This window comes from Pinus tabuliformis, chromosome 3_2 (genome assembly GCF_031772625.1).
Source record: "Pinus tabuliformis cultivar Carrire ecotype Pingquan chromosome 3_2, CPIR1, whole genome shotgun sequence".
NCBI lineage: Eukaryota > Viridiplantae > Streptophyta > Pinopsida > Pinales > Pinaceae > Pinus > Pinus tabuliformis.
Window position 1 is genome coordinate 380104491 of NC_142302.1, and position 23711 is coordinate 380128201.

A 23711-nucleotide genomic window follows, 5' to 3' on the forward strand; every position below is an offset into this window, starting at 1 on the left:
CTGTGCCTTTCTGCACTGCTGCAACCACCTCTGTGCTTCTCACACTGCTGCAACCCTCACTGCGCTGCCAGAGACCACTGCACTGTAGCACTGCCTTGTCGCTCCATCCGCATCTTGCTTCTACCGACATCCGTCATCTTGCTACTGTCTCTCGGGGCTCCCGTAGCCGGATATGATCCAAGAGTTTGGGTACCTCAAGGATCTTGCCCTTCATCTTCTGTAGTCCTCCTAACTACAGCTTGATGTCACCCCACCTCTTCTCTAGAGTTGCATGAGCACTCATGGCACAGTTGTCATCCGTCTCAACTTCTTTCTTCGCCTTAGCCGGAGCTGCCTTGGAGTCAAAATCCTCTCCTTTATTCTTCTTCCTGGGACACTGGGTTGCATAATGATCCAGTTCCCCACAATGGAAGCACTTTATCTTGGAGATGTCCTTCTTCTTTCTCTTCCCCTGCTATCTCGCAGATGCCAGAGCTGCATCCTCCTCCTCCTCTTTCTTGATTCGACCTCCTTTACTACTACTCCCTGCCTTGGTCAACCATTTGATCTCTTGTTGGTGAAGAGCTGCCCACATCTCTTCCCATCTTGGAAGAGTCGCTTTACCCAAACTGCTTTGGACAAATGTCTTCCAATCCTCGGTGACTATATTCAAGGCGGTCCTCACCATGAACTCCTGATTCGGCGTGGCCCCCATGGAAGTAAGTCGGTCCCAAATCTCCTGCAACCTGCTGAGGTATAGATCTATCTGCTCCCTCTTCTGCATCTGATACAACCACAACTGATTCTCCAGTAGCATCTTCCTCTGCATGGAAGTGCCCTGATACAATGTCGTGAAGGTATCTCACATCTCCTTTGTTGTGTTCTTCTCGGCAATATGTTGTACTACATGATCTTTGACCCCATCAAGGATTATGCACTTTGCCTTAGCCATTACACCCTCATAACTTTCATTATCAGCTGGGTTGACTGGGATAGCCACACTTCTCAAGGCGAAGCCCTTGATGCGATGTCTATCTAGAACAGATAGGATCTTGGCCTTCTAGATGACAAAGTTGGAGGCCTCGTCGAACCTGTCTTGATCCCTCGGTCTGTTCATTGCCATCTCCACTCTTCTTCTCAACTCCCTCTGAGTCTCGACTTCCCTCCTAGAAGTTCTCTCTTATACTCCCTCTGAGCCTTGATTTCCCTCCTGGAAATCCTCCTGCCAACTGTCGAACTGCTCCTCTCCGATCCTCTATGCACCTGCAACATGGATCTGGATTTCTTGGCTAGAAATCCCTCAAGGCAGCGACTCCCTCTACCTTGGTTCTATCCCATTAGGTACTGTTCTGCTTCGACAACAACAACACCCCACCACCTTCCCAATCCACAATCTGCTCACAGCTCCTTAGGCCCCAGCAACTAAAGAAACTAAGCCTCTTAGCTCTGCGCAATCCCAGCAAGGTTGAATCGCTCCTCTGGCCAACTGCATCAAGCCTACCTGACTGAGTAGGATGACGTGGCTCTTCGTGAGCCTCTTCTGCCTCTCTCTGCCTCTGCGCTGACCCTCTCTCTAGCTCAAAATGATGACGCAGGCCCTCTGCGTCACTCCTTCATTGTTGCTTTCTGCTTAGGAACAATTTTGTCTCTCAAGATAGCTGTTTCTGCTGCAAATTTTCTAATTTAGCTGGTGCCTTCAACTCTCCTGTGATCTGCAAGGCTCTGATACCATGTTGAGATTTCTAAGTCTAACACGAAATTATCCCTGCATTACCTGGTTTATTTCACCTACTTGTTTATTCCTTAACAAGTTATTTAACCATATAAATACTGAAAATAAGCACAAATGCAGTCTCAACTCATGTACAAATCATCAACTGAAATAACAGACAAACACATAAGGGACACCGTTGTTTTTGGACAATTGTCTCCGGAAAAACCCAACTTGGGAAAACCGTTGCAATAGTTCTGAGGGTTGTATTATTAAGCAACTTTCTTGAGTACAACTAGGGTGCCAAACTGTCTCACCCAACAGAGATATCTATCTGGCAGTAACACCTCTTCGGAAGTAGATATTCAGCAAGTTTGCTCCATGAAAATCCTTCCAACGCTTCTTTGAGGCTCTGCGTTAGCCCTCCTGGCCTTTGCGTAGCTTTGGAACCCTCTGCGTCAGCCCTCTGTTGCTTTGCGCTAGCTCTTTGGCCTTCTGTGTCACCCATGCAGGCTTGCTAGCCTCTGCACAGTCTCTCTGGCCCTCTACGTGGCTTCTGCTGGCTCTGCATTGCCTCCTCAATCACTGCGCTGGCCCTCCGGCACTATCTCTGCCTCTCTGCTATGCACTCACTGCCCCTCACTGTAACTCAGATCACTTGTTCGAATTTTCTCAGCAAACCCTGCTCCAGAAAATCGAAATGACTGATCAATCTTGGTGTATCTCCAACTAATTCTCAAGCCTCCTCTTATACTTTTTCTGTTGAGTCTTCAACGATCGAGATTAAGTCTCTAATCAATGGCTAAGATTAGATTTGGCTTGATCCATGTCATTTAGAACATTCTCACCGCTTCTTATATTAATACCCATTAATATTTTTATTTTCTTAAGTTTAGACTTAGGAACCCCATTAAAAATATTAATTATTTTAATATCTCTCTAACCAGGTGGAATTTACCCAAACCATCTCTGGGTCTTGGAGATCTCATGTGCTTTAGCCTCTCCACCAATTTTCATGGCTAGAGCACATCCGTTGCTACCACAAATCAACAAGTGGTGCCACCGTGCTGACGCTGCGTTACTCTGACTATGTCATACTCCCCATCGTGTGCAGTCAGTATTCCCCTCTCCTGGAACTCGATGGTGGAATACTGAAAGAGGCGAAACACATCCTGGCAGGGCATCTCCATGGCACCAAGGCCTACCCATCCAAATCTAACTCCAAACCTGTGTAGCAACAGAGAATGTTTGCCTTCCCATATGATGAAACCCTCTGTGAACCCCCATGTGTCATCCCAAGGGCGAACTATATCACTCTCTACCACGACTCTGCTCATCACGAGTGATTTATCGATCAACTGAATCCCTGCATCCCATAGCCAGACCTGCTACGGCATAGCCTTGTCAACCGATGGAATCCCTCTAGCCCTCATCTCTAGTCCCTGCATGTGATCACTATATAGGCTCCATATATTGTGGGCTAATCTGATGCATGCTAATCTTCCCTGTGCCTGCCAACCGATGATCGCTGGAAGCCATATGTGCCAAACAGCTACCTCCTGAATGCAACCAAATATGGGTATCCGATACTCGTAATCGACTCAGGGTATGTGGATCCCTCCTATCCCTACCAACCATCTCCCCTGGGTTTTCCATTCGCCCTCTCGATAATGTGCCAATATAAGCTCTGGAGCCCAAACACATATTGGGAAACTACCTTAGTCGTACATGCTGTCCTCTGCTCATGCTTGATCTCGACATGTCCTGAGAAAAGAGTGACACGTCTCCCTCGGGACTAGCTCCCTAGACATAGGCTTGGTGATGAATGATATGCCACCCCTGTAGATGATCACCTCATTCCCTAAACTGTCGCTGTCAGCTGACGCACCAATCCAATGCCACTATTGAAAAGTTTCTCCCCTAGTGCGCCGAGTGTCACCCATATATCTCGAGTGAGCTCCTCGTCCCCCGCTGCTCATGCCTAGAGTGCATAAAGTTGACAGCAAAATCGACTGAGCCCTTAACGACAGTAGCAAAATGGCAAGTGTCAGTAGGAGCGAGGTGTGATGGAGCAACAGTGGCAGAGCTAGAGTGCCAAAGTCTGAGGCAGCACAGTGCATGTTGTAGCAGTGCGAGAGGCATAAAGCAGTATGCAACAACGCAGTAGCAGGAGAGGGTCAGCAAAGATTAGCAGTAGAGGTAGCTTCAGGGTCACAAGGCATCCATACTAACTAGGGTGTCAGTTTTTGGGTGAAGTTTCAGTTACTTACGTCTCAGTAACTGAGTTGCATTTCAATAGTTAGCAGTGGAAGTGTTATGGGCAACATGATGCGGCATTTTGAGAGGGAGTTGTAGTACAGATGTGGCAGCGGCAGCGGCAGAGTCATGAACGGCAGTACAGGAAGGAGCGGTGCAGTGGATGAAGGGCAGCAGGCCAAGCATCAACAACACAGAGGACCGATGCAGTGGGTCAATGTAATACTTCTTTGAGAAGTGTTACTAGAGCACATTCCTCGCTAAGAGGGAGTGTTGATTTTGGGTAGCATCGGATGTGCTATAGCTCCGAAATTTGGTGGAGGGGCTAGAACACATGAGATCTCGAGAACCCAGAAATCGTTTGGATAAATTCCACCCAGATGAGTTATTAAAATAATTAATATTTTTAATGAGTTCCTAAGTCTAAACTTAGGAAAATACAAATATTAATGTGTATTAATAAGAATATGGGTGAGAAGGTTCTAAGTGACAAGGATCAAGCCCAATGTTGCACGAAGCGGGAGCGAAGCGGAAGCGCGGAGCGCGGAAGCGTCATTTTCCAAAAATCTAGGAAGCGAAGCGTCCGCGGAAGCGTCTGCTATATATATATATATTTTTTTATATTTTTTTGCATTTATACTCAAAACAAACATCCCAAATACCAAATTAATTGTAGAAGACATGAAAACATGCATATTTTTGCATAAATCAAGATAGATATGGCATCCATGATTCCATTGTAGTTACTAGTATGTACAACAATCATCTATATTCTAGCTATTACAAACATACATCAAATTTTTAAGCATATTATAAAACATAAAACATTTAAGCATATTATAAAACATAAAACATAGAGCATATTATGATTTATCTAGCAAGTGAGCAACTGTAGGCGTCTGTGCATTAAAATTGATAAATTTCTTGCTTAAATTGTAGTTAGTAAATTTTAGAACAAATTCGAAATTTAATTTGGATATTATATTCTGTTTTGGGCATTACATGAATTTAGCAATTCAATTGTAAAATTAAATGGGAAAATTTTGATTTAAGCATTACATAATATCATCGAAACTCTGAAGTGCCTTGATCGAATTTCTATGTATGTGATGCAAAGTCCTTATCCTTGTAATATCATTGTTATGCGTCAAGACTTTGACAGTGAAACCTTCTCACCGAACCCTTATCATTGAGACTGTGTTAGGTACCAAGATCTTCTTATTGTGATGAAAACTTTCTCACTGTTGTGATACCAAATTTGTATCACTGTAGTTATACCAAAATCTATTGATGACTGTTCTTACTGTTGACTCTTGAGGCACCAAGACTGTGGTAGCACAAAACCTTTAATCTGCATTACCTTACTGTGGTACCCAAATTTTATTTCAGAGATAATTCGAGTTTCTGTGACTGCATCACTGCACTGAAGTGTGATCACTGTAATATCACCGAAGTGTGATCACTGTAATAGCATCGAAACTGTGATAGGAATAACAAGGTAGCATCGAAACTGTGATAGGAATAACATTGAGTCACTGTAATACATAACAGAACTGTCTCCATTGCAATCCGCATTCTCAAAAACCAGGAAGCGCATTAAAATTTTGGAATCGCGCTTCGGAAAAAATGGAATCGCGCTTCCGGAACGCTTCCGTACGGGACGCGATTCCGGCCTAGGATCCGGGGGGGGGGCGCTTCCTGCAACACTGATCAAGCCTATTTTAATCTTAGCCGTTGATTAGGGACTTAATCTCGGCCGTTGATTCATCAATAGGAAAAGTATAAGAGGAGGCTTGAGGGTCAGTTGGAGACACACCGAATTGATCAAAGAGTTCGATTTTTCTAGGGCGAGGTTTGCTGAGAAAATCGAGCTAGTGATCTGAGTTGCAGTGAGGGGCAGTTCGGCAAGGGAACTTCAGTCCGAGGCCGAAGAATACATAGTAGAGAGGCAGAGCAGCACCGGGAGAGACAGCGCAGTCCCAGAGAGGGTGACGCAGAGGCCATAGGGGCTGATGCAGGTGATGCAGAAGCCGTAGGGGTTGACGCAGGCCCTTAGAGGCAGCGCTGGGGAGATTCTGTGGGGCAGAGAGGGAGTAGTTCAGCAAATCGACTTTCTGAGCAAGGGAGGCTCACTGTGGGGGTGATGCAACTCCTAGAGGAGGTGACGCAGTTTCAATGTATTGCTTGGAGCAGCCATCGCTACCCAGCACTGGGAACAGCCGGGTCATCTGTGGGGTTTGATCTTCCAGTTATTGCAACTGCCGGAACTGCCGAGAACTGCCGGGAAAAGCCAGAACTGCCGGAAATAGCTGGAACTGCCATAACTGTCGGGAACAGCCGGAATTGCCGAAACTGCTAGAACTGCCGAAACAAGCGGGAAAGATGACGAAGAGGGCAGAAATCGGAACTGCCGAGAACAGCTGGAATTGCCGGAACTGTCGGGAACAGCCGGAATTGCCGGAACTGTCAGAACTGCCGGAATTGCTGGAACTTCCGGAACTACCAAGAACAGCCGGAACTACCGGAACAACCAGAGCATCTATCTCCGAAGGAGAGTAGCATGCGAGGGACAACTAACTAATGTTGGGACAGTTGTATGGTACTTAGCAGCAAATACACCAAGCATGCAATGTTACAGCTAGCATGCAAGGGACAGCTAGCATGCAAAGGACAACAAGCATGCTAGGGACAACAAGCAAGCAAGATGCAGCCAACACATAGGTCAGTATGGCAACATGGTGCAGCAATGGCACATAATGCAGTACAATGATGGGTACAATCATGATTAATGAAGCATGATGAGATGCAGCATAGTGATGATGGGTGCAACATGGTGTAGCATGATGACGAAATGCGGCAAAACGATAGGTGAAGGAGTCGCCTTGGAGAATCAGTTGAAGCAGCATGTCTTCAACTGATCTCATGTATCATCTTCTTAGAGATGATCTATGCTCTTATCTAGATAAGTCAAAGTGTTGACTTCTATTGTAAATGTATTATCTCTCTCTCTCTTTGCTGAACTATTGAAGAATTGATCAAGGGTTTCCCCACATTGGGGTTTGTCGCTGGCTAGCGCCACATCTTGTGTCCTCTTGTCTTGGCTTGTCTTCTGCGATTTATGTTTATGTGCTATCTACAGTTTACTTTAATGCTGATGTGATTGCTAATCTGGAAAAAATATTGAGCTAACTGTGAAAATTGAAATAAATTGCTCTAAGTATCGAACATACCTAAAATTTAACATGGTATCAAAGCTAAGGTGAAGGAAATTCCCAAGCAAGAGTGAAAGAGCAATCACTGAATACAGTTGGGAAAGGACAAAAGGATCAATGGATTCCTCATCCCTCTTCTAATTCACTAAGAGTGAAGTCGAAGCAGAGAATATTATCAGAATAGCGCAGTGGAAGTTTTTGATGGCATACCTAAAGATCACTTCATTGGGAAGTTCGGATCTAAGGGTGGAAGGAAAGGCAGATGCCTTGGTTGCAATAAGTTCGGCCATCATGCGAAGGAGTGTCCGAATGGCAGAGACACATCTCTTGATGAAGATAACAATCATTCCAGGGACATCTTCAATGATCAAAGGAATGACAGGTAATGCAGGTCATCAAGGAAATGGCCGACTCTTCAAAGAAAGCAAGGAACCCCAGGAATGAAGAATCAAATGTTGTTTTTGATAAGATAAAGAAGCGTTATCTTGTATTGGCCCTCTCCTTTAGATTATTTGGGAATCTGGCTTATTGATTGTAGTGCTTCAAGGCACTTCATCGGATAGAAGGGTGCACTCTCTAATTTGGTAGAGATGGAAACAATCGTGGGATTATACTTGGAGCCGATGCCACCTATCCCGGAAAGGGTGTAGGGAATGTTACCCCTCAATTGAATGAGGGTAACTCGATTCATTTACAGAATCTCTTTTATGTACTTGATCGCAAGAAGAACCTGGTGTCCATTTCAGCAATGGAAGTCAAAGGTTACAGGGTGGCACTCATCGATGGAAAGGTACATGTTTGAAAATAGAATTTTCAAAGATGTTTTTGAGTTTAGGGTTGTATCAAGTTGCAGGAAGTCCACTGGGGACCATGTCCATTGACACATAGCACCGGAGGTCTGTGAGTCAGATGGTGACAGGGATGCCTGAATTCAAAAAGAGCATGAAAGTACATGTCTGAGATGTATCGAAGGAAAATCTTACAAGGGGACCATTCCCCTCATGTAGCAGGTCCACAGGTTTGGAACAACCTGAGGGGTTTGAGATTGATGATCAAGAATCTCACGTATGCAGGTGGAAGAAAGCCCTCTATGGCTTGAAGCAAAACTCCCCGGGCATAGTATGAGAGGATTGATAGTTGTCAGATGAAGCTGAGATTCACTAAGAGTGAAGCCGATCCAAACCATTGTTTGAAGGTTGTGGATGATAGACCTCTCATACTAGCACCTTATGAGGACGACCTATTTCTGACAGGTGCAGACCCTCTCATTTGCAGAAGTAAGAGGGAGTTGGATTCCGGATGTGGAATGATAAACTGCAAGCCTGTGACTACCTTGAGGATCTTAACTTTTAGAAGTTATATGGTAGTAATGTTGGACCAGATTTGGGAAATGCCTCTTAGTTTCATAAACCCATTCGCATTGATGTTCTTGGTGAACTTCTGTCCAGATATATGTTTTGCAGTTAGCATGGTGAGCTCATATTTGGTTTAGCCTCACTGGATTGGTGCCAAGAATCTTTTGAGATATCTTCAGGGCACAATCTCTCATGGATTGAGATACACTGCCGGAAATATGAAACTGCATGATTATTCGAACGCTGATTGGGCAGGCAGTGTGGAGGATCACTAGAGCACTTCTCAGTGCTAGTTCTCTTTGGATTCTGCTTCGATATCATGGATGAGAAGGAAGCAGAAGTCGGTTGCTATAAGCACCGCCGAGACCGAATACATAGCTATGAGTATGATCTCGTGTGAAGCTGCATGGTTGCAGAAGCTCTTAAGTGAGCTATTTGTACACATCATGAATACCACTGTGATTCTCAGTGACAACCAGAGGGGGGATTCGATTATTGAGGAATCCCATATTCGATGATTGCTCCAACAAATAGACATCATATACTGCCTTATTTGGGATATGGTAAGTCGATGAGTGAGGAGGCTCCATCACATTGAGACTGATGTATAGGTTGTAGACATTTTGTCAAAGCCCCAGGGAAAGGTCAAATCTGTGACTTTCCCGAACGATTTGGAGTCGTTGAGAGACCTTCTCATAAGGGTCCTGCATGTTGCATGCATTGAGTTTTGGGAGCTCTAGGGGGCTTGGGGTACTTATTGGAGCAACATACGACCACAGGGCGACTCAACCTCCACTGGTGGTGTGCTATGTACAAGATGACATGTTCAACCTTCCCTTGTGAATCTGTGATGCCCCGTGGCAACTGTGGAACAGGATGATTAGTTCTCTTGTGGGCCGGGATGATTAGTTCTCCCGTGGAAACTATGGAACATGATGATTAGTTCTCCTGTGGGTCGGGATGATTAGTTCTCTCGTGGAAACTGTGGAACAGGATGATTAGTTCTCCTGTGGGTCGGGATGATTAGTTTTCCCGTGGCAATTGTGAAACAGGGTGATTAGTTTTCCTGTGCGCCAGGATGATTAGTTCTCTCGTGGCGACTGTGGGGCAGGATGATTCGTTCTCCTGTGGACAGGATGATTAGTTCTCCTGTCGAGACATCTTACCCATGCAGTCTGGGACTCATGGGAAGTACCTCTCATCTGATGAATGAGCAGGGAAATGGGGTTAGGGACCATAGTAGTACTATCGATGGACGCATCGATGTATCTACCGTACTCCCTATGCTAGGATGACCTCCATTGATCTGGGATCAATGAAACTGATCTGGGATCAGTATGAGTGGTTTGAGACACTCTCTTGTGATATTGATATGGGATCAATAAAACTGACTTCGCACCAGTAAGAGTGATGTGACACACTCTCTTCAGATGAAACTGACTTCGGGTCAGTAGAGAATGCTATGAGACATTCTCGATCAATTCTTCTTCTTCATGGTTCAGTAGAGCAGAGCAAAGCAAAGCAGAGAAGTGTAGGGCACTAGTGGCAAAGATAGTACAGTCGGACATATTGATCAACAGATGGAGTTCTCCCTAGTTGAGAGGGAGTGTTAAAATTGGCAATTAGGGCCAAACTCCATGTGGGTCATCTTATTAATGGAAGCTGATATTTTTCTTGGATCCCTCTCATCGAGAGGTGTAGGATTGATCTAAAGATCATCCAATTCCGATAAGTATTCATGGAGATATGAATTTATTTGTGTTATGGGACAATTCGTCAAGGTCAGCCAGCAACCAAATAAACCCCACTTGTGCTCAACATTTTAGTATAAATAGAGGTGGTTTTCAAGTCATTTCAACAAACTTGGGATCTCTTCCTCTCTACTTGTCTTTGGGTTTTAGTAGGAGGAGAGATCATAAGGGATAACGTTGCTCTAATCCAGAGGGCAGAAGCCGGAAATGCCGGGAAAAGCCGGAACTGCCGGGAATAGCCGGAATTGCTGGAACTGCCGAAACTGCGGGGAATAACTAGAATTGCCGGAACTGTCGGGAATAGCCGGAACTGCCAGGAACAGCTAGAATAGCCGGGAAAGCTGACGCAGAGGGTAGAAGCCGGAACTACCGGAACAACTGGGAAAGCTGATGTAGAGGGCAGAAGCTGGAATTGTCGGAACTGCCGAGAATAGCCAGAATTGCCGAAACTGCCGGGAATTGCCAGAATTGCCGAAATTGCCGGAACTGTCGGGAATTGCCGAAATAGGCAGGAAAGCTGATGCAGAGGGCAGAAGTCGGAACTGCCAGGAACAGCCGAACTGCCGGAACTGCCGAGAACAGCCGGAACTGCCAGAACTGCCGGGAACTACCGGAACAGACAGAGCATTTGTCTCCAAAGGAGAGCAACGTGCAAGGGACAACTAACTAACATTGGGACAGTTGTATGGTACTTAGCGGCAAATACACCAAGCATGCAATGTTACAGCTAGCATGCAAGGGACAGCTAGCGTGCAACAGCAAGCATGCAAGGACAACAAGCATGCTAGGGACAACAAGCAAGCAAAATGCAGCCAGCACATAGGTCAATATGGCAACATGGTGCAGCAATGGCACGTAATGCAGTACAGTGATGGGTACAGTCATGATTAATGAAGCATGATGAGATGCAGCATGGTGATGATGGGTGCAGCATAGTGCATCACGGTGAGGTGCAGCATGATGACGAAATGCAGCACAACGATAGGTGAAGGAGTCACCTTGGAGAATTAGTTGAAGCAGCATGTCTTCAACTGATCTCATGTATCATCTTCTTAGAGATGATCTATGCTCTTATCAAGATAAGTCAAAGTGTTGACTTCTGTTGTAAATGTACTATCTCTCTCTCTCTCTGTTGAACTATTGAAGAACATATAAGAAGAATTGATCAAGGGTTTCCCCACATTGGGGTTTGTTGCTGGCTAGCGCCACATCTTGTGTCCTCTTGTCTTGGCTTGTCTTTTGCGATTTATGTTTATGTTCTATCTGCAGTTTACTTTAACGCTGATGTGATTGCTAATCTGGAAAAGATATTGAGCTAACTGTGAAAATTGAAATAAATTGCTCTAAGCATAGAACATACCTAAAATTTAGCATTTGGCCTACGTTTGACCCTTGAAATTGACCCCAATCTCAGTGTGCTCCTCAATTGGCTGGGAATTTCGGCCCACCTGATGAATCACTGCTTCAGCCCTCCAAAATGCTGCAAAATGCTAAGGATTTACCCCTCCGGAAATCTCCCCAAATCCCCAGCTCAAATCTGCCCCCAATGGTCACCTCCCTAGCTCCCACGTGTGCCTAGAAAAGCCTCTTGCACAGGCCCATGCAGTCACCCAGATGGTTTCTTTGCTACAGTAAAACTCCTCCCAGATTTGGCTGATCTCTCCCTCAAAAAATCCAGCAAATGGTGATGCAAAACTCCCCCGGAAACCTCAGCAATACTTCTACTCTATGCTGGCCCCTCCAAGCAAATCGTACTCCTCTACTACACTCTGGAAATTGGAATGAAACCCCCACGAATTGCTTGAAGTTGCTGCTGAAGAAGCTCACAAGGAAATTGACTGACTTCCTTGTGCTGGCACTCAAAATCCATTGAAGCAAGGAGTGAGAAACTCACTTGAGAATCTTGGGTGCAAACTCGGCTAAACAGCTCAAGCGTGCTTGGTGCAAGTAAATGTCAAATTTTCAAAAGGTGTGCTTTTTCTTGTTCTTTTAACTGCATCAAACTCCCAGGGAAAAGCTCTAGGGGCATAAATAAATCACTTTCCACTATCCACTTTCGTCTAGACATTACACATCTAATTGTTGAGGTAGCTAGTTAATAGAACCATAAGGGTAATTCCAGGGAAAATTTGTGCCATCCATAAAATATCTGCTGTATTTGATCAATCAATATCATCAAAGCATATTTTGTGCAACTGATTGTAATAAGAATCGTGGGATGTGACATTATACAATAAATGGGGTAACACACATACTACTTTGTTAATACTTAGCACAGTTAGTCCTTTTGTCCTCCTAGTGTTGAATCTTTATTGCATTTAATCTTATTATGTGCAAACATTGTCATGATACTCCAAACAACCATATATCTTTAACAAGAAATTTATAAAAAGTCACTTTTAGCTTCCTTCGAGTATTCAGTATTGATTTGCGTTACTTTTTCCCCATGCAGGTCCCTACCAAAGATCTCAAAAGAAGACTACGACTGCATATTTTATGAGCTTGATGATAGTCATGATTTCAAGGTTTTTTTCCATATACTCAATTTGTATCCTGCTATTTCCTTGATCTCTTAATTTTTTCAAGTCCAATATAAATGAAATATGGGATAAAATTAAAAAGTGCATACCATGAGTTGACAGTTGGAAGAGATTGTGAATCACATGCTTCCTTTTTTCCAATTTCATCATCGTCCTTTTTTATGATCGGTAATAAAGGGGAATAATCAATGGAATAGAATAAAAGGTATAATTCTGGCAGAAAATCTTTTTAATTTGAAGATATCTTGTTTGAACTTTGTTTAAGAATAAGATGTTATGAAAAGACTAAAATTGAAAGTTGTCTTAGGTACTCCACTCTTGACAATGGACATAAAAAGAGTTATAGGAATCCAAGTCATTTGAAGGCTGTACATCAGGGCACTACTTTATTAAAATCCGATATTTGAGGTTCAACTCAAACATTCTTCAACAGGATTGGTCAACCCACTGTAGTTGGTTGCATGTATTTCCAATTCTTTTTCATTTTGTCAGTACAGGATTCCAATTTTCTGAGTAATACTATTTCAGGTATCCTTGAGGGCTATTTTGCTGTTTACCTTTTTATTGTATTGATTCCACCATTCTTACCCTTCACTGTGCCAAAGGATATCATGATGCAATTCAAGTTTCCTGGCCTATCAGGAAATAAATGACCTACTTTTCTTACTAGATCAAAGACATTTCCCTTATTTTCTGATTTTAGTGAAAACATTCGCAAAATCTAGGGGTGTTTGAGGTGAAAAATTTTGCATGGTAAGGCAGAAATTGTACATTTGGATTTTTATTTATTTATTTTTTTGGTTGATATGCTTCTAAGTTCCGATGAACACAGGCAAGCATCAACTACTCAACATGAGATATTACAATGTGTTAGTAGTGTCTCTGAGCTACAAGAGCATCCCTTCAGCTAAGTAGCTATGACTGGCAACTATCTATTCTGCCAGAGTGCCCCAGGACTTGCATCTGGTTTCATCAGCAAACAAAAGAACAAGCACTAGCACTAGCACAGGCAGAAGCAGTCTGCAAGGGGAAAACATGTTGCTGTAGAGACTTGAACCATGTAGGGGCATTAACAGTGCCCCTCTTTCACTGACTTGGCAAGCCCACTTTGATAGTTGAATTGGACTTTATTTGGTGTACCATCTATGCAACCAATGTCCTTGAGTAATATGATGTGAAGAGGGAGCAATTGGGGGACCTGAGCCCTCTGCCTATTTTTACCACCCCTCGAGTGCACCTTTTTCTTCAATAATATTCTTTTCTTTGCATGGATATCTTGGGTTACAAGCTTCAATAGATGCATGAAATACCCCCTTAAGATGTAGTGGTTCATTGCTCATCAGGGTTGGGATATTCAAAAGTTTCTTTTATTTAGATAGATCATGATATGCTAGGAATTGGGTGATGGCTAATGAGGGGGATAGAGCTTAGTTTAGGCTTTTGTCAATGCACTTTTATTTTGTCCCAACCATCTTTTCCTTTTAACATTTTTCTTTTGGTGTGGCTACATAGGATTTTATCATTCTTTCAGCTGCATCAACCTCTTAGGACCATGTTCCCAAGCCCGTACTCAAAGACATGGAACTTAGGGGAAATCAAGGAAGGCGTGGAAAATGGTAATTATGGGTTATCATGGACATGCAACATCAAACAAGGCCTCCTATTCGTGCTTCTCCTAAACAGTGGAAGGAAAGGCCTCAAGGATGGTTACACAAGGTTAGGGGCAGGAGATAACCACCAAGGTAAAGTAGGAACAAGGATACAACCAAAAGGCATAAATTATCCAATTCAGCTATTGATCCATAATAGAATGCCTTAAGTCATGATATGAAAACCCATGATGGAATGGTTAGTATACCTCGTATTTGAAGGCCCACCTTAATTCAATGGCCTAGCTAGATGAAAAAAAATATTGATCGGAGAGTGGCTCAGAAGCAATTGAGAGTGGTTGTATGTGGATCAATTTGGGGCTGCTGGATGGATCAAATGAGATTTTTTTTTTTCCCTGGGGGTAACCCACATGCTGGTGGGAAATAAGTCCATACCCCCAAAAATTTCTAATACCCATTTTATAGATCTTAAATATAATCTTTAGAAAAATTGTGGTAGTTTGATGAATTTATAGCAAATATTTTACGTTGTTACTTCATTACACAAATTTCGACAAGGAAAGATTTAACTCATGACTTTGATGGCTTACCTTGAAGTATTTGATTACTAGTCGATAAGCTATTTGTCCTTCATTTGCTTCCTCCTCCAAATGCATCCCTCTCTTGTAGATCTCCTTTCCAATGGGTTAGTGGATGAAGTGGTTTTTACAGCACCACAAATGTAAATGATTAAAATACACATATTAAAAATTTTGTTTTGCTATCCTAGGGTGTAATATCCCCAATTTTATGAGCAAAGGAATTTCGCCCAATTTTGGTAATATTAAGTGAAAGGGGCAATAGTATTTTGGAGAAAGATGGCAAGTATTATTTTATTGGAGATTGGCAGCAAATTATTATTTTATTAAAATGGAGGCAAAAGTCACTTAGTGGAAAATGGCCCCCACCAATAAAATAATAATTAAAAAGGGGGTCTAGAAGCATGGGGAGAAATTATAAAAAGAGGATGGACTCATTTGCTAATCATCTTTTGGCTATTACACTTCTTATTTCATCTTCTCTTGGAGTTGTTTAGCACAAGGGCTGATGTTTAGCACTAGGAATTCCAAGAGGAATTCCACCCTCATTTCGGAGAACTTCGAGTGTCTCCCTAGTGAGGTAATTTGGGAGTCCAATTCAGGGCTTCCCTTGAGCTTTATTGCAGGAGTTTGGCCAGCTATGCACATTTCCTGGGCGCAAAAGGATTTTGTGGAGCATTATTTGTAGCAACAACAATGGGTTAGAGGATTCAGGTTTTTGCAGAGAGATTTTCCCTCATTGGAGCTGAAGTTTGGTGGCATTTTTGCATGGCAGAGTTTGAGGAGATATTTGGGCCGAGTTTATCTATTTTTGTTGTGCGCAGAACTCATTGGCTAAAGCTTGTGCAAGAGAGAGGAACAACAGATTTTGAAGAGATTGCGGTAGGAGAAAAAGCCTATTTTTAGAGGAGAATTTGTGTGGAGTTTGGGTGGCTATTCAACTGCTGTTTAGATGTCATGTCCTGTCATGTCCCTTCTCAAACACATTAGTAACAGGGTGCTACTACACAATTTTGCACATTTTTTACTAAGGAAGAGGGCCCCACACTTTCGACTTAGGGACTTAGGGGCCAAATCGACTTTATTTAGCTGCTAGTGGAATGTGGGGGCCACCTATATAGGAGTTCGAATTAACCATTTGATATGCTTGGAGGGAAAATCGAATGGGTGGATGGAGGGGCCCACATGAGGCTAAGGGGGCCCAAGGAGTTATAAAGAGAGATCAGCTCTCATTTTGTTTTCATCTTGATCATTTTACAAACAAACTCATCTTTGTACGCTCTGCTGCTTAGCGAGTCTATCGGCTGTTTAGCCACGGATCTTCCACAAGGGAGATTCAACCTCTACTTTGGGACACTATCCGTGCCCGCCCTAGGGAGGCTGTTCCACAGAGATTTCAAAGGTTTTCAGCATAGCCATACACTTCATCTAGCCACACAGAGGAGGAGACTGCATATTTTCTGGGCAGCTAGAAACACGCAAAAGGAGATTGAGCTAGCCAGGAGGTCCATAGCTTGTTGGGAGTTCCGGGAGCTGGAAAGGTTGTTAGTTGAGGACAATTCGCTGAGTTTTGCAGCAAGCCAGTCAAGGGTTACAATGTTACGAATTTATGGGCAGATAGATTGCGCAGAGGCCTCTGGTAGCAAACTCATGGTGCTTGGGAGAGCAGATCCGGGCCAAGGATCATCCGGGGAGCAAGGAGTCAGTTAGCATAGGTGGACCCAACGTTTTAGGGGTGTTTTTAGAGGGACTTACAGGCGGTTTCCTGCAAGTCGAATTTGGCAGTAACAGCCGGGGAGAGGCTAAGGAGGCCAAAAATCCAAAGTCAAAACCAAATAAATTCCCTTATGGGTTTTTCTGGGTTTTTTCCTAGGAGTCCGAGGCTGAAAGGATATAATTTTCTGGGCAGTTTTTGGGGGCATTCAGTAGGTCGAAGTTTAGTAGGACAACAACGTTACTGAGACAGTGCAGTGCAGAGTGGTGCAACAGCTAGGCAGCCTTTAGCTCAGCTATTCCATCACATGGGTTTGGTCCAATTTGTACTTGGGACAAGCCCAGGTGCACCATCTCATTTATATTGTACCTATGTTCTCAGATTTTATAATATATGGCTCAACAATTCCAGACTTGTAGTGTTTTATGGATGTATAATGCATGATTTTAATTTTATGCTGTCGCACTATTTATTTGTTTAAAATATCACTCATATTCCTACATAGGAACATTACAGTGGTATCAGAGCCCACATCTTGGCTCAGCTGTGGGTGGTATCAAAGATGAAAATTCGGGGGCCAGAACTGAAGGCTGAAGGTAAAATGCTTTCAAGTCAGAAATTTGAAGATTACAATGAATATTTCGCAAACATGTTAAAACAATTGGAAATGTGGGTATCATTGAAGATGGCAAAGAAAAAGGAAAACAATTACAAATCTGAAGACTTGGAAGCAATTGAAACAACATTAGTAGAGGAACCAGATACAATGGATTCTTTGAGAAATACATCTGAAGGGAGCCAAAGGGTAAGTGATAATTCAGATGGTGGTAGGAAAAAGGTATCAATTTATGTTGCAAGTGCAGAGTTTTCGAAACCGGGCTTAGGAGAAACATATGGACCTTTCTCAAATGAAGTCCTAGTTGGCAAGGTTGTGAGAAGTTTGCCTCATACAAAGGGTCAGCTGGCCACTAAGTCTAGCGATGTCATGATAGGAGGTGCTTTCGATGTCCAAGGTTCAGCAAAATATGGACACAAAACTTGTGAAGATGGCCAGAAGCGTCTTGATGGTATCATTCCTGTTGATTTGGGGTAGCATCGGATGTGCTCTAGCCACAAAAATTGGTGGAGAGGCTAAGGCGCATGAAATCTCCAATACCCAGAAAGGGTTTGGGCAGATTCTAAACAGTTTGGGAAATATTAAAATAATTAATATTTTTAATGGAGTCCCTAAGTCTAAACTTAAGGAAAATAAATTATTAATGTGAATTAATATAAAACTATGTTGGAATGATCCAAAAGTCATGGATCAAGCCAGATCTAATCTTAGCAGTTGATTAGGGACTTAATCTCGGTCGTTGATTTGTCAACGAGAAAAGTATAAGAGGAGGCTTGAGGGTCACTTGGAGAACACACCGAGTTGATCAAGATTTCGACTTTCTGGGGCAGGGTTTGCTGAGGAAGTTGAGAGAGTGATTAGAGTTGCAGCTGAGAGCCAGTGAATACAGAAGCAGAGAGGCAAAGATAGTACCAGGAGGAACAGCCGGGAAAGCTGACGCAGAGGGTAGAAGCCGAAACTGCTGGGAACAATCAGAACTGTTGGGAACTGCCGGAACAACCGAGAAAGCTGATGCAGAGGGCAGAAGCTAGAATTGCCAGGACCAGTCAGAACTACCGGGAACTGCCGGAACAGCCGGGAAAGCTAACGCAGAGGGCAGAAGCCGGAACTACCAGAACTGTCGAGAACGTTGACGCAGAGGGCAGAAGCCGGAATTGTTGGGAATAGCCGGAACTGCCGGGAAAGTAGACGCTGGGCCAGAAAGGGCTGACGCAGTCCCTAGAGGCTGACGTTGGGATTTTCGTGGGGCAGATTGGAGCTGAGGAGCTGTCGGAGTGTTTATCCGAGGTTTCAGTCGGAATATCTATCTCTGAAGGAGAGGTACTACTGCTGATATTTTTCTCCGTTGGGTGAGCTGGTTTTGGCACCCAGATTGTATTCAGAAAATACATAATAATAAAACACTCAGATAGCTGCACCGGTTTTCCCACATTGGGTTTTTTCGGGGACATTGGTCCAAAAACAATGGTGTCACTAGTGTGCTTGTTTTGTTTCCTTCAGTTGATGATCTGTAATGTGTTGAGCATGTACTTGTATTTATTTTCAGTATTTACATGGTAAATAACTTGTTAATTAACAAAACAAGTAGGCAGGAATAAATTAGTAAAGCACATGAAGGGTTTCTAACAGTTAGACTTAGAAATTCCAACATGGTATCAGAGGGTGGTTGCAGATCACAAGAGAACTGAGGACATTAGCCGAGCAGAGCAGCAGCAGCAGAAATCAGCTGTCCCAAGTGACAGAGCTGATCCTTGCAGAAGGCGATAGAGGAAGGAGTGAAGTAGAGGGACTGCGTCATCATTCTGGGCCAGAGAAAGACAACGCAGAGGCTAAGGGAGGCATAATCAGGCTCACATAGAGGCCAGGAGGGCCGACGCAGTTGGCTGGGGGAGCTGATTTGTTGGTGCCGGGATTGCGCAGAGCCAAGTGGCTCAATCCTTCAGTTGCTGGGGTATAGGAGGCTGTGGGTAAGTTGCAGAGTGAGGCTGGTGGGGTACTATAGTCAGAACAGTACCTAACAGGGCAAGGCTAAGGTAGAGGGAGCTGTTGCCAAGGCGGATTTCTAGCAAAGGAATCCGGATTAGTGTTGCAGTTGCACATACGATCGGAGAGGGGCAACTTGACGGTTGGCAGAAGGATTTCCAGGAGGGAAATCGGGACTCAGAGGGAGTCCAGAAGTGAACTTACAGAGAGAAGTAGAGGGACTCAATAGGAGTCGAACTAGGAACTTCCAGACGGGAAGTAGAGAGACTCGGAGGAGTCGAACCAAGAACTTCTAGATGGGAAGTAGAGAGACTCAACAGGAGTCGAATCAAGAACTTCCAGACGGGAAGTAGAGAGACTCAGAGGATTCGACATAGAAGAGTAGCGAGATGGCCATGAATGGACTGAGGGATCAAGACAGGTTGGATGGAGCATCCAACTTTGTCATCTGGAAGGCCAGGATCCTGTCTGTTCTGTGTGCCATGAGTGCTCATGTGCCACTTCGAAGAAGTAGGGAGACATCGAGTTATAGTCAGGAGGACTATAGGCGATGAGGGTAGGATCCTTGAGGTACCCAGCCTCTTGGATTATACTTTGCTATGGGAGCCCCGAAGAGGAGTAGCAGGATTGGCGGATGTAGGTAGAGACAGATGCAGATGAAGCAACAGAGAGTGCCACAGTGCGGGATTCCCAGGACAGTGTGAGGCAGCAGTGCGAGAAGCACGAGAGTGCTGCACTAGTGTAGGATGGCATAGAGAGGTGTGTAACGGTGTGAGATGCATGGAGTAGTTGGAGTGGCACAGAGGTCAGAGAAGGAGCACTTGTCAGTGACAGAGGGAGTTTCAGCATCGTGGGCGTCTCTAGCCTGACAGAGATGTCGGAGTTGGGAGGTCAGTTACTTACTTCTCAATCACTGAGTTGCAGTGCAGCAGTTAGCAGGTGGCAGTGCTATGGGCAACACGATGCAATAGGATGAGAGGGATCTGCCGTACGGATGCAACAGTGGCAGTGGCAGGGCCATGGGTAGCAGTACGAGATGCAGTAGTGTAGATGATGGGCATCAGGCCTAGCATCAACACAGGGACTGATGCCAGATGATCAGGATGATACTCAATGAGTATTGCTAGAGCACAGTCCTTGCTAAGAGGGAGTGTTGATTTGGGGTAGCATCGGATGTGCTCTAGCCACGAAAATTGGTGGAGAGGCTAAGGCGCATGAGATCTCCAATACCCAGAAAGGGTTTGGGCAGATTCTAAACTATTTGGGAAATATTAAAATAATTAATATTTTTAATGGAGTCCTTAAGTCTAAACTTAGGGAAAATAAAATGTTAATGTGAATTAATATAAAACTGTGTTAGAATGGTCCAAAAGTCATGTATCAAGCTAGATCTAATCTTAGCCGTTGATTAGGGACTTAATCTCGGTCGTTGATTTGTCAACGAGAAAAGTATAAGAGGAGGCTTGAGGGTCACTTGGAGAACACACCGAGTTGATCAAGATTTCGACTTTCTAGGGCAGGGTTTGTTGAGGAAGCCAAGAGAGTGATCAGAGTTGCAGCTGAGGGGTAGTGAATACAGAAGTAGAGAGGCAGAGATAGTACCAGGAGGAACAACCAGAACTGCCGAGAACTACTGGAACAGTCGGGAAAGATGACACAGAGGGCAGAAGCCAGAACTACTGTGAACAACCGGAACTGTCGGGAACTGCCGGAACCGCTGGAATTGTCGGGAATTGCCGGAACCGCCGGGAACGTTGATGTAGAGGGTAGAAGTCAGAATTGCCGGGAGCAACCGGAACTACAGGGAACAGCCAGGAAAGCTGACCTGGAGGGCAAAAGTCAGAACTGCCGAGAACAGTCAGAATTGTTGGGAACTGCTGGAACTGCCGGGAAAGCTGACGCAGAGGGTAGAAGCCGGAACAGCCAAGAAAGCAGACGCTGGGCCAGAAAGGGCTGACGCAGTCCCTAGAGGCCGACGTTGGGTTTTTCGTGGGGCAGATTGGAGCTGAGTAGCTGTCGGAGTGTTTATCCTGGGTTTCAGCCGAAATATCTGTCTCCGAAGGAGAGTTACTATTGCCGAGATTTTTCTTTGTTGGGTGAGTCGGTTTTGGCACCCAGATTGTATTCAGAAACTGCATAATAATAAAACCCTCAGATAGCTACACCGGTTTTCCCACATTGGGTTTTTCCAGGGACATTGGTCCAAAAACAACGGTGTCACTTGTGTTCTTGTTTTGTTTCCTTCAGTTGATGATTTGTAATGTGTTGAGCATGTACTTGTATTTATTTTCAATATTTACATGGTAAATAACTTGTTAATTAACAGAACAAGTAGGCAGGAATAAATTGGTAAAGTACATGAAGAGTTTCTAACAGTTAGACTTAGAAATTCCAACAATTCCTATTTGCAGGGGACGAGACTTCACTCAAGAAGTGTTCAATATAAATAAATTTAGACATAAAAATATTGTTTAGTTCACTGGATCCTGCATAAGGCCACCAAAAGTTTGTAATGATGACAAGATGCAATCATTATGATCCTGTTCAGTCCCTGCCAATTCTAAGGAATATTCCTTCTCATATCCATTTATGAAAGGAGTGAGGCCAGTGCTAGACAAAAGGTCATTGGCAACCTTTGCTGCAAAGTCTGTCATGGAATCACCAGGGAAAAGAGCAATTGTATCAGATATGCTTATTGACTCAATGCATACCTACCTGAGAATATCCCTGCCTGGGAAAATGAACCTAAAGTGCTAGAATTGCTTGTTTGACGAAGGGAATACCAAGGCAGAGTTTGTGGTACTTGGAAGAGGAATTGGAGGACCTTGTGCTGTGAGCCTCAATGCTAGATATGGGAAGGATGTTTGGGTTTCAGAAAGTCATGACTTATCTAGAGGAGTAGTAAATTCACGTGCAATCAATGGCTATAAATTCGACTCAGGGCCATCTCTGTTTTCTGGCTTCCCATCTACTGGACCTCACGCCAATCTTCTTTCTCAGGTTTTGGATACTTTGGGCGAGTCTTTTCCATGTGTTTCTTATGACTCCTTGGATTTGAAAGATCCATTTATACGTAGCTGTTTGGATCTACTTTGTTTTCTGCCTTCAGGATTAAAAGTCGATGGTACACTAGCAGAAGAAATTGTATATATGTTTGCAGAATGGTATAAAACAGGTGGTCGAGATGTTGGTGTCAAGCTGACAAGTAGGATTTCCATAAATGCAAAGGAGGCTGACTTCAGTAAGGCATTGCTATCTACAGCTACATTGCCAGATACCCATTGGGAAAAAGTGCAAAAATCACCCCAATGTGACTCTTTCAAGCATCTCCATCTTGGTTTTGACGCAATGGATATCCTAAAGGACCTAGAACTATATCACATTATTATAAACCACTGGAAACCAGGGGTGGATGCTCAGCCAAACGTTGTGCTCATTTCAATAGCGAGTATGGTAAGTCCAAATTTAGCACCTAAGGGAAAGCATGTACTTCATACATACACCTCTAGAACAGAGCCATATGATGTGTGGTATGGATTGGATTGTAGAAGTGCAGAATACAAGAAGCTCAAGGCTAAGCGCTTTGAGGTCATGAGGAGAGCTGTTGAAAGTGTACTCAGAGCTGGTTTTTCTCAAGAAGAATGTGAGGTGAAGTTGGTGGGTACACCATTGACACACCAACAGTTCCTTCAGCAGAATGGAGGTACATATAGGCCTACAATTCGCACAGGAGAAGTAATTCCTAGCATGGGAGTTTCTAACTTGGGGATAATGAGACTGCAATCGAAGATAAAAGCAATGACGATGATGGAAAGGCTCAGTCAGGAGGTTGGACATGTGCAACTGAATTTCAGCCTCTAAAATGGCCAAAGATCATTTTTTTAAAGATTAAACAATGTTACGGGGCTGCTTCAAAATGCAATGGGGTTGATACTGTTTATCAAACAAAATTGAGAATTAAACAAGTGACAATGCAAACACTACGGTCCACTATGACTCTATTTGAAGGCCTGTCATTGGTGGTCCCTAGAGGAGATCGTTTGTTGATGATAGGTCTAAGTGGAAATGGAGAAACATCCCTATTAAAAACTATTTCTGATATATGGTGCTTGGGTGAAGGTGCCATTAGAATCCATATAAAACATAGCAATGAAGAGCCTGATAAATCTATCAAGAATGTTACAGCTAGGCTACTATCAAATACATTTCTGCATGATTACTTGAAGGAAGAAAGCATTACCAAGTCTAGTTTCTTGAAAGAAGTTGTCAAGCATACTCAGTTACTTAGGCCATGTTGTGATCTTGAGCCTATGGCGGTAGGCCATTATAATGCATATCTTGTAGGCCGGAAAATCCAAGTTGCAAATGAAGAAACCTTGCCATTGAATCAGTCTCCAATTCCTTAA

The 23711-nt window shown here is 43.7% G+C and overlaps 2 protein-coding genes across 4 annotated transcripts in view; both read left to right on the plus strand.

Annotated features, from left to right (window-relative positions):
- Window positions 1-23711, plus strand: part of LOC149181004 (two pore calcium channel protein 1-like) — a 534602-nt gene that overhangs the window by 192968 nt on the left and 317923 nt on the right. For all 3 annotated transcript variants that reach the window (XM_089416403.1, XM_089416401.1, XM_089416402.1), the window contains exon 11: window positions 12717-12789. In XM_089416403.1, the coding sequence (XP_089272529.1) occupies window positions 12717-12789 (73 nt within the window). The remainder of the gene's footprint in view (window positions 1-12716; window positions 12790-23711) is intronic.
- Window positions 17269-23166, plus strand: LOC149181005 (prolycopene isomerase, chloroplastic-like). The gene is made up of 2 exons (XM_089417964.1): window positions 17269-17773; window positions 22082-23166. Exons 1-2 carry the CDS (start codon window positions 17269-17271, stop codon window positions 23164-23166), a joined length of 1590 nt encoding a protein of 529 aa, XP_089274090.1.